Source organism: Larus michahellis, chromosome 10 (genome assembly GCF_964199755.1).
Source record: "Larus michahellis chromosome 10, bLarMic1.1, whole genome shotgun sequence".
Lineage (NCBI taxonomy): Eukaryota > Metazoa > Chordata > Aves > Charadriiformes > Laridae > Larus > Larus michahellis.
The window spans coordinates 1,460,176-1,474,923 of NC_133905.1; the positions used below are offsets into that span (position 1 = coordinate 1,460,176).

Consider the following 14,748-nt stretch of genomic DNA (forward strand, 5'->3'; position numbering starts at 1 on the left):
TCAGCAAATGAAAAGAAAAACGATCATGGTTTTTGTACAATAAAAACCAAAGTGACATATTCAATGAATTAGTGCTTTATTTATTTATCTTACTTTAAACGATATTCTTTGCAAACATCTGAAGATGAGGGGTAAATATGTCCTTGTACAATAAATTAAGAGCAATAAAGCGCCACTTAAGAAGCTGATAAATGATCAAGATGAACTTAATGATACAGCTTAAAGGCTCATGAAAAGTTAAGGCTTTAGTACAACTAGGCTAAAGTGAGACGACTTTCCTCGCTTGGTATCGCAAAACCATTTTCTTTCACTTGGTGGATGGGACTGAGTTGGAAAGAGGCACCTGAACCAGCGATGAAATCCTGTGTAACTACACGGCATTGGGGGAACGCGGATGGTTCAACAAACGACAACTTGATTTGAAAAACCGGAAAGCGAGGGCCAAATGCAGCACATTCTGGAGTTGGAAGGTGTCTCCTTTCAGCAAGAATCAAGAATGCCCTTAACGTGGGAGTGGAACAGAAGCGACCTCCAGACCAGCATCCGTTCAGGTGCAGCGTGCTGCCTCTACCAACCGCCCAAGAAAGTCCTAAAGCTGGGAAGAGGCTTACTTCTTGGTGATTATCCTTAAAACTTTTGAACGATAAACGCTTTTAAAAAATAATTAAAAACAAATGAAAAACACCCAAAGGTTAGAATCAATCTAAGAACCTGAAGAGATCTGAAAAAGAAAACGGGGGATGAACTGCCCCTGTAATTTAGGCGTTTTATTATTTCTTAACCCATTAAAATAGATATGTACAAAAAGCTTTGAACTATCAGACACCAGCAGACCACCGTTCTCCCATATATATGTAACTGCTCGAGTATAGTCTGAACAGTTGTAGTGTATATCTGCAATATATTATCTAAAGCATGTGTATTAAAGACAGAGGATGATAAATTTGGTATTGCTGCAACATTTCATTGAACTATAATAGTTAGTTAATGTTATTAAAATATGAAACTATTGTCTGCTTGAGTGAAAGCGTTCCCAAAGTCTGCAGAAAAAATAAAAAAAAAAATCAGTCATTCCAAGAGTGGATATCTAATGATTTATTTTCTCACATAAAATTAGAGGAGTTATTTGTCAAGCTGCGTTTTGAAAGACAGCCAGCTATTACACCATTTTTAAGGCATTTTCAAATTTGGGGAATTCTATTTTCTATGGGCTTTCCGGGCTGGGAGACCGAAACCATTTGGAAGCATCGCAGCTCCCCTCTGCCCGGCCACAGCGCTCCACGCTCAGTACCGGGGAAGTTCTGCTCTGTAAGATGAGACACCCGAACGTCATAATTAGCTAATAAGGCCAAATTCTGCCTTGAAGAATATTATTCATTCATCAAAGCGGATTTTTTTTCTTTTTTTTTTTTTTGGTCTCGTTAGGTTCTGGAACCAGACACAGCGACTCAGGAATGGCGCAGTTGAAGCCTTTATGATCCTTTGCTCTTTACCCTCCGACGACATTGCGTACTTAAGCAGGCACATTCAGATATGCAACCGACACCGCACCTCGCGATGAATATACCCCTTATTTACAGAGCCCTAAATGCACTGAACAGCTTTATATTCCCTATTCTGATAACTTCCAGTATCTGAAACTAAAAGTCACGGACAGGTCTGTGTGTTCCTCACATCCATAAGGGTTGTTCTAACATCCCAAGCACATTACATGGTTGCTCTGCCTACTGCACATGTACTATGTCCCATGGGACTAGATTAGGATATGTTGGATTTTCCCCTCAAACTACTCTATTGTTTTTAAGAAAAGTCAATTTTTTTATTTTTTTTTTACTTTGTAAAATAAATATTCTCAGGTTCTCCCCCGTTATTGCCAAAAATATAAGCCGCACACAGTTCTGGGATGGACGCAGAGAGGGTTTCCAGGCACTTCTCTTTGCAACCTTTATACTTCTCTTTTTTCTTTTTTTTTCCCCCTTTCCCCCGCCCCCTCCCCCCCTTTTTTTTTTTCTTTTCTTTTTTTCTTTTCTTAAAGAAGACGACAACTCGTTAGACTCTATAAATAAAGTGGAGATAGTCCTGTGGAAAGGGAGAGGGGCCTGCACCCCTTTGCTGGCAGGTGGCCGCAGTTCCCCCCACCTCGTCCGTCCCCTATTTGCACACAAACTGGTCCACGATCTCTGTGCACAACTTGCATTTCACGTAGCAGCACCAGTGGAACTTGCAGTGGCAGCGCTCGCGCTGCACCGTCTTGAACTGGTCGTAGCCCCGGCCGCAGCACATGAGTTCGCAGCCGTCCATGCCCTCCGAGGTCTTATTGCAAAGGCGGCCCTGGGTGCCCAGGGACCCGGTGCTCTCGTTGCGCACGCAGTAGTCGGGGCTGGGATCGATGTAGACCAGGTCGTGGATGGTGGGCGCGTTGAAGCGGCTGTTCACTTGCACCAGCTTGCCCCGGCTGTTGAGTTTCATGGCGGCGGCGCTATCGTATTTCTCCTTCAGGGCATCGCCTACCTTGCGGAAATCGGCAAGCTGCAGCCAACAGGTCTTCAGGCTACAGGAACCGGAGACGCCGTGGCACTTACAGGCCACGTCAGCCAGGTTGTACACAGTCTGGAGGAGCCGGGGAGAGAAAGCAAAAGGGATGATGAAAGATTAGCACGGCTGTGAAAGCATTTATTCCCCTCATTTCCTGCCCTCTGTCGCATTCCCGCTCGGCCCTCCACAATATTTGCCCCAGCATATATATAGCTCGGCCCTCCTGCAATACGCTGGGAAGGGCGAGCGAGGGGACACGCGCGCACCCCCAGCACCCCCGTTAGCCGGCAGAGCGGGGAAAGCTCCCTCCAGCCTCCCCCCACGGCAGAGACAGCGGCACGGCCCGCACACGGCCCGGCCGGCAGCATCGCTCGGGCTGCAGTCAAATGGTAGGAATTCGCTTTCAGGCCAGCAAAGGATTTTGCCGTTTCATTGAGAAATGTAAAACATCCCCGTATTTTCTATCTATCTGAGTTACTCTCTCTATTGATCTCTGCTTGAGGCTGCAATTAGGGAAAGAGTTAAGATTCCTCTTGCTCCTGGCTCAGCTGCAGCTGATTGTCTGCTCTTGGCTCGGCATCCTCCTCCTGTCCCAAATACTGCTCTGCATGAGAGACTTCATCCAAGAAGAAACCCCCAAACACCTATGGGTGGGAGACAGAGCTACACAGCAATATCCTCTTTACAAAGCTTTGGCAGGGAAATATCAGTCATTTGCCCTGTACAAATAGAAATAAGAGTCTGTTGACACTGCCCCAAAAATCCTGGGGTCTGACACATTAGATGATACTGTAGACAACTTCCACCCAGCAGTTAGAGAGAGTCTTAATGCTGCCAAATGGCACTGCAAAGATGCGGCTGAGGAAGGAAAAAACTGCTCTACGCTCCATAAGCAACTGTGAAAGTGTCATTTTTCTTCCTGCTAATAGTAAATTGGCCTGTCCACTGCTTGCAGACACCCTCCTCTCACATTTAAATACTATTAATTTTCAATTATCTTTCATCCTTCTTCACCTTAGAACACAAGTGTAAAGTCTCCAGCCGACTATTTCTGGCACTTCAAGCTCTAGGAAAATAATGATTTTGGCTCTTCACATTCAGACTATTAAAAAAAAGAAAAGTTTACACCCATTCATTTAAGGCATTTTTGAGATTAAAGAAACCATAAAGACATGTTTAACCACAGAAGACCGTGTTCTCTAATAATATGGAGGAGCTTTTCACATCCTCTTGAAGCAGGGAAAAGAAAAAAAATAAAAAGCCAGAACAATCCTGCGGCACAATTCCAGCCTGGGAAGCCCAGCGCGTCCCTCCTCCCTCCAACGCACACTGTCCTGGTTGGAAATACAAACTCATAAAATTCTGTTCTACAGAGAATCCACAACGAGCGGGGCACTTTAATGAGACGAGCAGGGCACGGAGAGAAACACAACACGCTTTGGTGCCGGTCCTCCCCCATGGGGACAGCAACGCGGCTGTCGACCAGGAGCAACACAAATTCATCCACTCCCCCACCCACCTACACCCCGTACGTGCCGTTTTCTTGGGTTTCGCATGGAAACAGAGGCAAGCCTTGGTGGCTGGTCACCGCCCAGCGCCGCCCCGTGTCCCGCAGCGGCACACCTTGGGAGGGCCATGGATGGGGCCAGAGGGACGTGGTGTTTCGCGGCCACTTACTCTTCTCCCGGCCTCGTTGTTGTGCAGGTTCATCATGATGCGGGCGCTCTCGTAGGAGCCTCTCTGGTAAACTCTCTCGCGCTCCCGGGCATCAACGAACTCCTTGGCGAAGCGGTATCCGTATTCGATGTTATCCCCGCAGCCACCCCAAAGCCAGTCCCGGGGCAAGTCCTTGGGCCGCGCTGCTCGGCTGCAGCCGCAGGAGGAGAGCTCGCCCTCCCGGCAGGCACGGCTCATGGCGTTGACCACCCCGGCCGCGCTCACCGCGTAGGTGAACGCCGTCTCCCGGCTGCCTGCGTGGGAAGACAAGCGGTGTTAGGGAAGAGCCTGCGCCCGCCGCTCCCTGCCCGCCGACGAGCCGGGAGGGCAAAGGCTCTCCAGGAGCCACCAAAATTCATCCGCCTACTACAAGGTAGAGTAACCCTGAACCACGCTCCTCAAAGCGTCTTCCCTCTGAAGAAACCAAGTGAAACCAATCCATTAGGGCACACGAGGTGTTTGTGAAGAGCAGGGCACGCTTCTCATCCATGCTGGTGAAAGCCTGGAGGAGGACACGGGGAGGAGGTGAATCGGGGCCGGAGCATGACGCCAGTGGGGCCGAAGGAACCGTGCCTGCGTGTGAGGGGCGGGAAGGGAAACGGCCTCCCTGTCCTTCAGAAAAAAAGAGATGTAAAATACAACTTTAAAAAGCCTGGCTCTTAAATTACTACTTCTCAAACATGATTTATCTACTTCCCCCACTTTTTCCAATTTATTTAAAGTCACAGCGTTTTACAAAGCCTCCCGGTATCAAAAGAAATGCGCAGCAGAATACTACACAGCTTTTCACCCTACGCATAAGCCAGGCACTTCTGGAGGAGGCTATTTAAAACTAACGACAACCTGGGCTGTTTATTATCCGCCACTCCAGCTCATGTGAATATGGCAAGTGAGTCCATGGACAATCATCTTTACAAATTACAGGGAAGAAAAAACCCTTGGCACAAAGCGGCCTTGAAGGTTTTCTCCTACATCTGGTGCCCTTAAATGGAAATTGAAAACCTCAAGTTCCAAACTTTCAGAAGAAAAAGCTGCAATACCCACAATGCAAGATACGGCCACGTATCATCCTCTTGACAGTATCTAATCCCACCTTGATTTAGAGCCTGACTTCCCCTATCGCTTTTCTAAGGGAGCCACAAGTTCTGACTACAACTAGAAAAGCTTTCAAACAAACAAACAAACAAACAAACAAACAAAAAAAAAAACCAACCACAAAACTTGCACCAGAGACCCCACTTGATATTTGGTTTTCAGCTTAAGAGACAGCATCCCACTGGGTCTTTTCCAAGAGAGACTCCCAGAATGACTGGGAATAGACTAAATTTTTTTTTTTCCTATTTATATGAGTCAAGTTTTATTCCCAGTCTTTAGTCCAATCCATACATCCAAGCTAGGTTTTCAACTTGATTTTACAAGATTTCTCTTAGGGAACAACATGGGCCTCGCTAAAAATCAGGGCTTTAAGAGGCTGCGTTTTGGACCTGCCATACATATTTAGGCAGAAACTCTTTGTACAAGACCCACCATAACAGGTCAAATCTAACAGGACCTTTTGAGCACTTCTGGAACATAATTAATTTGCAGTCTTGTCCGTGTTTAACACCAAGATGACACCACGCTCAGAGCAGCTTTGATAATATAACAGCCGTCACCCACTCCATTAATTTTAGTAATAGATGCTGGTTTTAAATGGGAAAAATCAGAAGTCTTCTGTTCGGAAAGATCAGATTTAAGGAAGATGAGAAGCGCTTTGCTCCCTTAGGCGCAATGGTCCGTTCTCCCAGACACCTGCTCGTGGAAGCGCTCACAGCAAATACGGGCAGGAAGGGCTGCGGGAGCAGCCTTCCCAGTTACAAGAGATTTGCCTTTGTGCGGTGACTTACGCCTTGCATTCACTGCAAACTATAGCAGGGGGAACCTCATACAGATTTTAATGTTCCCATTTGTTCTGTAACACACATTTTTGGATTAATTCCTTAAGCAAAATTTCCACTAGATTGAGAGGAAAGAAACGTGGTCTGCTTCGGACCACAGGACTTGCCTCTTCCGTTCCGTTTTATTCTTTTTCATGTTTAGTTAGCTCATGCTTTCACATGGTTAACTACGCTGTTTATTGCGGGATTTAAACTTGTAAAGCCAACTTTTTTTGACTAGTTTTCATTATTATCCTGGAGCATATTTTAAAGAACTTAGTGAGAAGGAGAAGGAAAGGCTGGGGTATGGAAAGAAGAGGTGCCTCCCAGGTTCCCTCCTTGAACATTTAGGCAAATTATAAAATAGCATCAGCTGCCGAAGCAGATTTCAGGCCCCCGCCGGTTGCAAGCCAACGCTGCCTCAAGCCATCGACCCCAGGAACACAGTAAGAGTGATGGTTCCACATGGATGAGTTACTCTGAATTTTTTTTTCCCCTGTAAGACTTTAGGCACAACCGTGCTTTCCTTCACCGTCAAACATAGCGGCCTTTTCCCACAGTCCAGCATTTCTCCCTGTTGTAGCCATGGCAAGGAAACACACATTCCAAACACGTTTGAGTCCCCTCTCTCCCATATATATAAAACATAGAAATGGTTCAATACACATAGGCTGTAGGAAGCCACCCACAGAGCAAGGAGCTGAGCTTTACACTTGATATGAATAAGTCTGCAAGAACAGAACGATTTTTTTTATATACCTGAACACAGGATACAAAATGTTCTTTGTCTTCTATTTTTTAAAGCATTCAGCATCGGGCAGCAGGCATGAATAAACTGGACCCCAACACACCGAGCTGTTTCGGGGAGGATCCAGTTATTTTATTTTATTATGTTAGCACTTCTTCGCTGCTTTTGAAGGCCAAGCGCGGCCAGCCCGGGGCCAGCCACAAAGCCAGGAGATGGCGCAAGGCGGCGAAGGCAGCCAGGACCACGGCCTGACCTGGGAACCAGCAGCAAAGGAGAGCAGCGGAGAACAAAAGCCCTAAAATTTTGCAGTTCAATAAGCCACAGAGCAAGTTTCCAAACCCAATGCTAGGTTTATTTGTACAGCTTTAGCTAACTTTGCAGGATAAATCCTGGAAGAAAGACTGTCCATTTATACAGCGGGGTAATTACTGTGCTGTCAGTCAGTGCTTTGCCCAGGCGCCCAACGACAGCGCGTCGTCAGCTCCGGCGACAAAACCCTCCCAAACTCCGTGTGCTCTGAGCCTGACTACCATCTTCTCACGCCGGGGAGAGGAAGGAGTATCTGACGGTCCCCGCCAAGCCAGGGGGCGGCGGGCTGAAGGAAAATTGAATCGGGCTCTGAAAGTACCCGTCTTTCCTTCCACTCAGAGGAACAGCAACTGGTCATGACCAAAGATCGGCATGAAATAATACAACTGTTACCCACAACACCTTTCTTGTTCTCGGTGAATACACTCTTTAGGCTCTTTAACTTGAATATGGCTATTAACCTCGCTTCCATCTGCAATTAGAATAAGTGGCTTAATTACATGATGAATTGCTGTGCAGACATCAGCTAATACAGCCATACTCAGCAGAAGGGCGCGGCAAAGTTATTTAACTTGAAAGAAAGCACCTTTAAATAGATCTGTCATACTTGGGGAGGGCAGAAACGTCTATTACGGAGACAGACACCACAAATCACGGGCCCAATCCTGTGCATTTCTTCACACCAACAGTCCCCTTGAGCTAATTTTCACTTGCTTGGATCATAAATAAAGGCTCAAGGATGAAGGCCTAAATTTTAAACAGGTTATTTTTTTGACATTTGTTGGATTATTAGGACAGAAAGGTGTATGGGAAAAGTTTTCTTTCACGTTTCATGTGCTTTTAGACTTTTGCTCGGGTAGGGTAAAAAAACCAAACTCTATGGGGAGGTTAATACTGTGCTTGCAAAGAGCCTAGGGAAGGATCTTTATCTCCCATCACCTGTTCCAATTAGGTACTTCTACGCAACAGATATTTTTCTATTTGTCTGACAATCTCCAAATAAAAACTTCTTTTAACAAAAATCGAGACCAAATGTGAATTGGTGTATTCCTTCAACCTTAACTGGAGTTAGCCCATTTACAGATAAACCTAGCTCGAGTCTGATTTTAAAACTGCATTTTTTTGAAGCAGGACGGAAAAATGCTGCCATAAAAGCTTTACTCTACATCTCCAACTAAAAGGCACTGCTGAATTTGTCAGTGTACTCATCACTACACAAAAACAACTGTCACCCAGGAAAACAGGCGGTTTTCAGTTGCTTACACAGAATCAGCAGTCTGACTTGGGGAAGTCGGAGGAAGGTTTCACCATGGATCCAGTTCAACAGCACTGGTTAAAATTTTGCCAATGACTTTAAAATACGACGAGGCCCTTAAACGACAGTAAAGGCAGGCAGCACGTGAGCACTGGAGAAGCACATTTCAAAGAGGATCTGATAGGGAAAGGGCTGGGTGGCCACCAAATTGCGATGAGACGTTAAACAGGAATCTCTCTCTCTCTTCAACAGCGATGTGATTACATTAAATGCGAGTTACAAGGGCGATCACACATTTTGTCCCCATAGAACTCGTTTTATAGAAATTACCCTGCTACATTCTTTTTAACATAAATCTACCTTTCTCAAAAAGAGAAAAAAGTTCCCATAGCTGGAAAAAAGCAAGAAGGAATTGCCTATAAACACTAATAGACAGAGCAGCAATTTTCAGTTAACCTCCAGACCAACAGCAATGTATTACGCAGCCGCTAACTGTGGATCTAGACATGGACATCTTTAATTGTACAAGACGCTGCTGTTTTTAATTCTCTTAGGTTGCCTTCATTTTGTCTCAGGTTTTCTAAAAGGAGATTTCAGGGCCGCGTTTTCCTTTCTCCTCTGTTCCCATATGCAAATATGTATATTTCTACTTTGTTTTCCAAGACACATGGCTGGACAGTGGTGGGAAATCACCTCCAGCTAAAAGTAATTCAAATCCTTTGCCAACTTTTAGAAACACTTGATCATACGCAGTGCTCAGCAAGAACCTGGCAAGAGTTTCAAGTGCAGAACAGTACGTGCCATACATATCCTTAGACAAGAGTTTAATCACAAAGATGTCGCTTCCTACCTATCTGCATGACTCTGCCAAAAACAGAGTTGTTGTCCACAGTGCTGCAGTTCCATCTTCTATGTCTGAACTGATACTGGCACTCCTTAATGCCCGTCTTTGCACCCTCTCCAATGAACTGCATGTGGTCCTGATACAACTGGCAGAGTTTCTTCTGTCCTTGGGAAAGCCCTGCTAGCTGGCTACAGAGTGGCTGGGCTCCTATGATATATACCTCTGACATCTGAACAGGGTTCATGGGGTTCATAGGGTTCATCCCTAAAGACCTGCATAAAGAAAGATTTGGATTAATAAAGAGAAGACTCAAAAAAAAAAAGTCTGTAAATCCCAAACAAAACCGTATCTTACACACGTGTGTACAACTCGTTTTGCTAAGAGGTGAGAAAAAACCCCACTTAAATACGAAACTTTTGTTTTTAGAGACAGCACAGAACAGAAGTTGCTCGTTCCCATCCATGTGGTCGCCACCATTCATTAGGGACTGCAGTAAGACGCAGACCTGGAAGCCTTGCATCTAGGCAGCCCTTTGCCAACTTAAATGGACGTCGTAAAAGTAACAGAAGCTCCAAACAACTGCAAGGCCAGAAAAATAAATAAAGCAAAACCGAAAAAAGCCCCCCAAACCCCGATTTATTTTAACACACTTTTTAGATTTAAGTCTGGATTTTTCAATCTGTTCTACCATAAACAAAAGGGTAAACTTTTAACAAGCCAGAAGTTAGAAATTTGCTACAAACTACTTCTAGCTTCTTCCAAAGGACACAAAAAACACAGAGGCAAGTATAGTCACTGTAAACAAAATCAACTTTGTTTTCTTAATTCCTAAAGTGCTCTTCACATGATACATTTCAATTAAAAAGTGGCCATTAATCTGAAAAGGATCACTTGAAACAGCAGAGAAGCACCTATTTCAAGAACTCCCAACATCGTACACTATACAGAAACAGGTAATCTGCCAAGGCAGAAATGTATTTCTTTGTAACAAAATACATTCATCAACATTTCAGTTATAGAAAAGTTCAAACCGAAACTTTAATAAAAGTTTTTACTTGTAAATCAGCATTCTCTCCCACATATGCAAAATTTCAAATCTAAGGGAGTTGAAATTACTCTTATTTTAAAAGAGAAGCAATTCTAGTAATTTAAGGATGATCAAATCCATAGAAAATCTACTGCACAGCATTCAAAAAACTGAATTTAACAACACGAAACGTTGCACATTTATACTTATTCCAGAGACCCGTTCATTTTACTACACAACGTATTACAACTAAAACATTACACCCCTGCCGTCTCGTTCGTGCCGTACTCCCTCGGAAACAAAGTACATCAGAAGTAAATAGACATTTAATCAAGCAAATCTTGACACCCCCTTTTAAAACCAAGTCGATACGAGATGCTTACCACCAAGAGCTGGCTTCTATTACAACCTGGGTAAAAGAGGAGAAAATGGCCAGAGCCACTACGAGGTACTGAGAAGCCATTGTACTGCCAACTGTCCCCAAAGCACCTCCTTGGATTAATACTGCAGTGGATTTCTAGAGGGGGGAGAAAAAGGAGCAGATTGTTTATTGCTTCTCAGACCATTTTCGAGCATTCAAGTTTAAACAACGGAAGTATCCGGGCCCCTTTTAACTTGACTCTGACTCGCCTGCCCTTCTCCCCGCCGCGGCTCTGGTGCCAGACGCAGGCACGTCGCGGCTCCCGCTCCACCGGGCAAAACCCACCCACGCACCCCCCACCCCCCCGCGGACACCGCCTTCGCGGGGCGGCCGCAGCACCCACCCGCGCCCGCCCGGCCCGCCGCCCCCGGCCCGCCGCTCCCCGCGACGGGACGGGACCGCGGCTCCGGACGCGGGGGACCCCATCCCCGCACCCCGCCCGGCCACCCCCGCTGCCCCGGGGGGGCTACCGGCGACCCGCGGGCCCCGGGACGGGCATTACCCCATCGCTCCCCGCTCCGGAGCCAACATCGCGGACGCGAAACGCTGCCGGCTGGCTAAAGGCGGCTTCAGGTTTGCACAGCGAGCCCGAGCGGGAAGGCGCGGGGGGGAGGCCGGTGCCACGAAGGGGTCGGTGCCGCGGTGGGGGGGCCCGGCGGCTCCCACCCGGGGACGATGGGGCCGGTCCTCGTCCTCCCCAGCCGGGCGGGGAAGGCGCTCCCCGCCGCCCCCTAAACCATCTCGCCGCAGCCGCCGCCCGCTCTCCGCGATCGCCGAGGCACCCCGAGCTCCGCGCTGACAGCCCCGACGGCAGCCCCCGGGCCCCGCCGGGGTCGGTACCGGCCCGGGGAGGTACCGGGAGCGACAAGGAGCGGCTCCGCGTCTCCACCCGGTCCCCGCAACAACCGGGCTGCCCTCTTGGAAGTCAAACGCTTCCCCCAACAGGTCCCGCGATCACCGTCTGCGTCCTCACACGGGACTCTTTAACTTGCTAACCAGTGCCATTCACGGTTTTTTATTTCCCCTCCCCTCGGAGGGGGGGGGGGGGGAAGAAAAGAAAAAAAAAAAAGACATTTCGACACTTGGGGGCTCCCTATTCATTCTCAAAAAGCCCTTAATGCTGAATTGAAGGTGCTCTTAATCCTAATTTATTTCTGTTTGCGAAGGGTCGGGAGGAGAGGACCGATGGCAGCGCGGCGGCGGGCAGCGGGCCCGACACGGAGCCCGCCCGGAGACCCGCGGGGAGCCGCGGTCAGCGGGGGGGCCCGCAGGCGTGCGGGTGCGGGGCACCGCGCCGCTCATCGCCACCGCGCCGGGGCCGCAGCCCCGGGGGCGAAACCTCCCCTCGCCCCTGGCCGCCTCCTGCGGGTTAAATACCTCCTGCCCGGGGGGAGACCCCCAGTTCCTCACAGCGGGGGGGAAGGTGAATGGAGGCCGGTCTCCCGCTGCAGAAAGAGCCCGTCCGGTTTAGATGGGATCAATCCCGGGAAAGATGCGAAAGCCGAGGGCGTGTTAAGCGCGGGACGAGGCGAAGCAAGGTGTGCCAGGAGCTGGCGGCGACACCCAAAAGCCTGCCTGTTGTTTTGGTTTGTTTTGTTGGTTTTTTTTTCCTTTCATCTGTTAGTTCTTAAAATCATAACAATAAAGAAGGGTCATGGAACCGCCGGAGCCCCGAGGAGGCTGGAGACGCCGGTGCCCAAGCGGGACCCCAACAGAAGTGCTGCTTCCCGGCCCAGCAGCGCGCCCGGTGCACGCCGAGCCGCCCCAGCGGGGCGAGCGGCCGGGGCCCGCCGGTGGCCGCCGCACCGCGAGGAAGGGGGCGGTGACCCCGGGGCCAAAGCCCCTCTGCCCCGCTCAAAGGGCCCGGGTGCCCCCGCCCGGGCCCGGCCGCCACCAGCGCCGCATCGGGCCGGAGCCCCGGCGGCCCCCGGGGGGCTGTGCCGCCCCGCTCCCAACAGGGGGCGGCCTCGGCCGGGAGGCGACGGGGACGGGCGGCTACTGCCCCTCCGACGGCACCTCCCGCTCCTCATCGTCGCTCTCATCGCCCTCCGCGTCCCCCTGACACGGAGCTGCGTGGCGAGGCGGGAGGAGGCACCTGCGCCCGGGGGGGGACCAGCCCCTCCAGCCCGTCCCTTCTGCACGCAGCGGCTGACAAGCCGCCGTCAAAAACAAAACAAAACAAACGAAAAAAAAAAAGACAGACAGACTCGCCGGCAGCATGGCAGCATTGGCTATCAGGAGTGTGAGGCACCATTTTCAACTTTGTAGGGCCGCGGAGATTGGTTTTTGGTATTTAATGCACCCCATGCGGAGCCCGCGCTCTTTGCCGAGATGAAAAGGGAGGTTTTTACAGATCCTGCAGCCGCGGGATCGCCTGTGATCCTGTTTTACACGGGGTGTCTGGAAAGCCTGCGAAGGCATCTGGTTTTCTAGGAGCACTACCTGCGGGGAAGCGGCATCCAGAGCCCCGGCTCCGGGGGGCTGTAAACCGCGGCGGCCTCCGCGGGAGGCGCAGCGGCTCCGCGGGGATCCCCCCGGCCGCCCCCTGCTCCCCGCTGCGGCTTCACATCCATTTTGCACGGGCGAGCCCGGGTCTCACGTTTGCAGAGCCAGGCGCTGGCTGGGTCCCCAGCCCCGCTCTCTCCTACCGGCGAGGCGGAGGGGGGGCTCCGGGGGGGTTACGGCGCACCTCCGTCCTTCCCTCCGCGCCAGCTCCGGCCGGGGAAGAGCCTCGCTCCTCGGCCCAACTGAACTCTCCGTGACCCTCCGAGCGCAACCGATTTAGCACACAATTGACAATTAAAAACAAACAAACAACAAAAAGCCAACAGCCTTTCCAACATGGAGTCCTCGCAGCGCCAAGGGGACCCCGAGGAGCCGCGCTCCTCCGCTCTGACCCAGGCGGGACCCTCTGCAGATGCAGAGTGATAATCTCCAGAAACTGAGAATAAAATTAAAAAGGAGGGAGGGGGTGTGTGTGGTGGGGGGGGACTGACTCCGGGTCCTCCGCTGGCCCCCAGCCAGCTCTCCTTAAAGGTACAGGCCACCATTAGCGCCGACGTTGTGCTCCTCCATAGCCATCCTCCTCGGGAAAGTTTGGGAAGTTTGGAAAGATGTCTTTAAACTCGCGTTAGGAGCCGCTGCCAGAAAGATGCACCGGGACGCGGCGGGCAGAGCGAGCCCAGCAAGTGTCCCTGCGGCAGGCAGCCTCTCTTCGGGGGGGAAATTTAAAAAGAGAAGGAAAAAAGAAAATAAAGGAGCTTTTTTTTTTTATCCAAGTGGGGAGCAGCGCTCTCCGCGGTGGGTGAGAGCGGAGAGGTGGGAGCGCCCGGCGGCAGCCCGGGGAGGAGAGGGCCGCCCCGCGGCCGGGGACCCGCGCCCCGCCAAGGTGCTGCCCACCCTGCGCGCCCGCGGAGGCAGCGCCCTGCGGAGCGGAGGGACCCGCGCCCCGCGCGGACTCACCTCCATTGCCGCGGGATCACCGAGCGAGAGCAGCCAAGTAATCCAAGCAGAGCAGGAGGGGAAAGGGCGAGGCGAAAGTAAAATCCTGGATCGCGGGAGCCGGGCGGTATCCTCCCAGGCAGCGGACGGCGGCGGCTGCCGGGGGAGCGCGGGGGCCCGCGGAGCTGGCGGGGGGCGGCGGGCGAGCGGTCGCTCTGTCCGGCGTGGGCTGAGCGTGTCCGACTGCGGAGCGGGGCACCAGTGCAGCCTTCTTTCCAAGGTCCATCAGCAATCGCAGTAATTAGGGCTTTCCACCACCAGAAGAAGAAGGAGGCAAAAAAAAAAAAAGGAAAAAAAAAAAAAAAGCCAACCCAACACACGCACACAGCGCCCGTGGGCGTGATTGTGCGGAAGCAAATAAAAATCTTCACAAGCGGCAGCGAAAGCGCCGCGGGCGACGATCCGTCCCACCAGCCCAGGTGGTGCCGCCGCGGGGCTCCCCGCGCTCCCACCCGGCCCCCGGCAGCGCTCGGGCC

The 14,748-nt window shown here is 50.6% G+C and overlaps 1 protein-coding gene across 2 annotated transcripts; it reads right to left on the reverse strand.

The window, feature by feature from the left end:
- Positions 1 to 2,016: 2,016 nt before the first annotated feature.
- Positions 2,017 to 14,531, reverse strand: WNT5A (Wnt family member 5A). Of its 2 annotated transcripts, none has more exons than XM_074602848.1 (5): positions 14,234 to 14,531; positions 10,734 to 10,867; positions 9,330 to 9,595; positions 4,213 to 4,505; positions 2,017 to 2,610 (listed from the first exon to the last, which is right to left on the reverse strand). In XM_074602848.1, exons 1-5 carry the CDS (start codon positions 14,237 to 14,239, stop codon positions 2,152 to 2,154), a joined length of 1,158 nt encoding a protein of 385 aa, XP_074458949.1. In that variant the 5' UTR covers positions 14,240 to 14,531; the 3' UTR covers positions 2,017 to 2,151. The 2 variants fall into 2 exon arrangements, with proteins under 2 accessions (XP_074458949.1, XP_074458950.1); XM_074602849.1 differs by lacking the exon at positions 14,234 to 14,531 and adding an exon at positions 10,981 to 11,037.
- Positions 14,532 to 14,748: the final 217 nt, after the last annotated feature.

Bases quoted from the DNA above. Each gene is read 5' to 3' on its own strand.
- WNT5A (XM_074602848.1), bottom strand. The intron at 9,596-10,733 runs GTAAGCATCTCG...TTCTTTATGCAG, and splicing joins ATAGAAGCCAGCTCTTGGTG to GTCTTTAGGGATGAACCCTA. The intron at 4,506-9,329 runs GTAGGAAGCGAC...CTTCCCACGCAG, and splicing joins TGGCAGAGTCATGCAGATAG to GCAGCCGGGAGACGGCGTTC.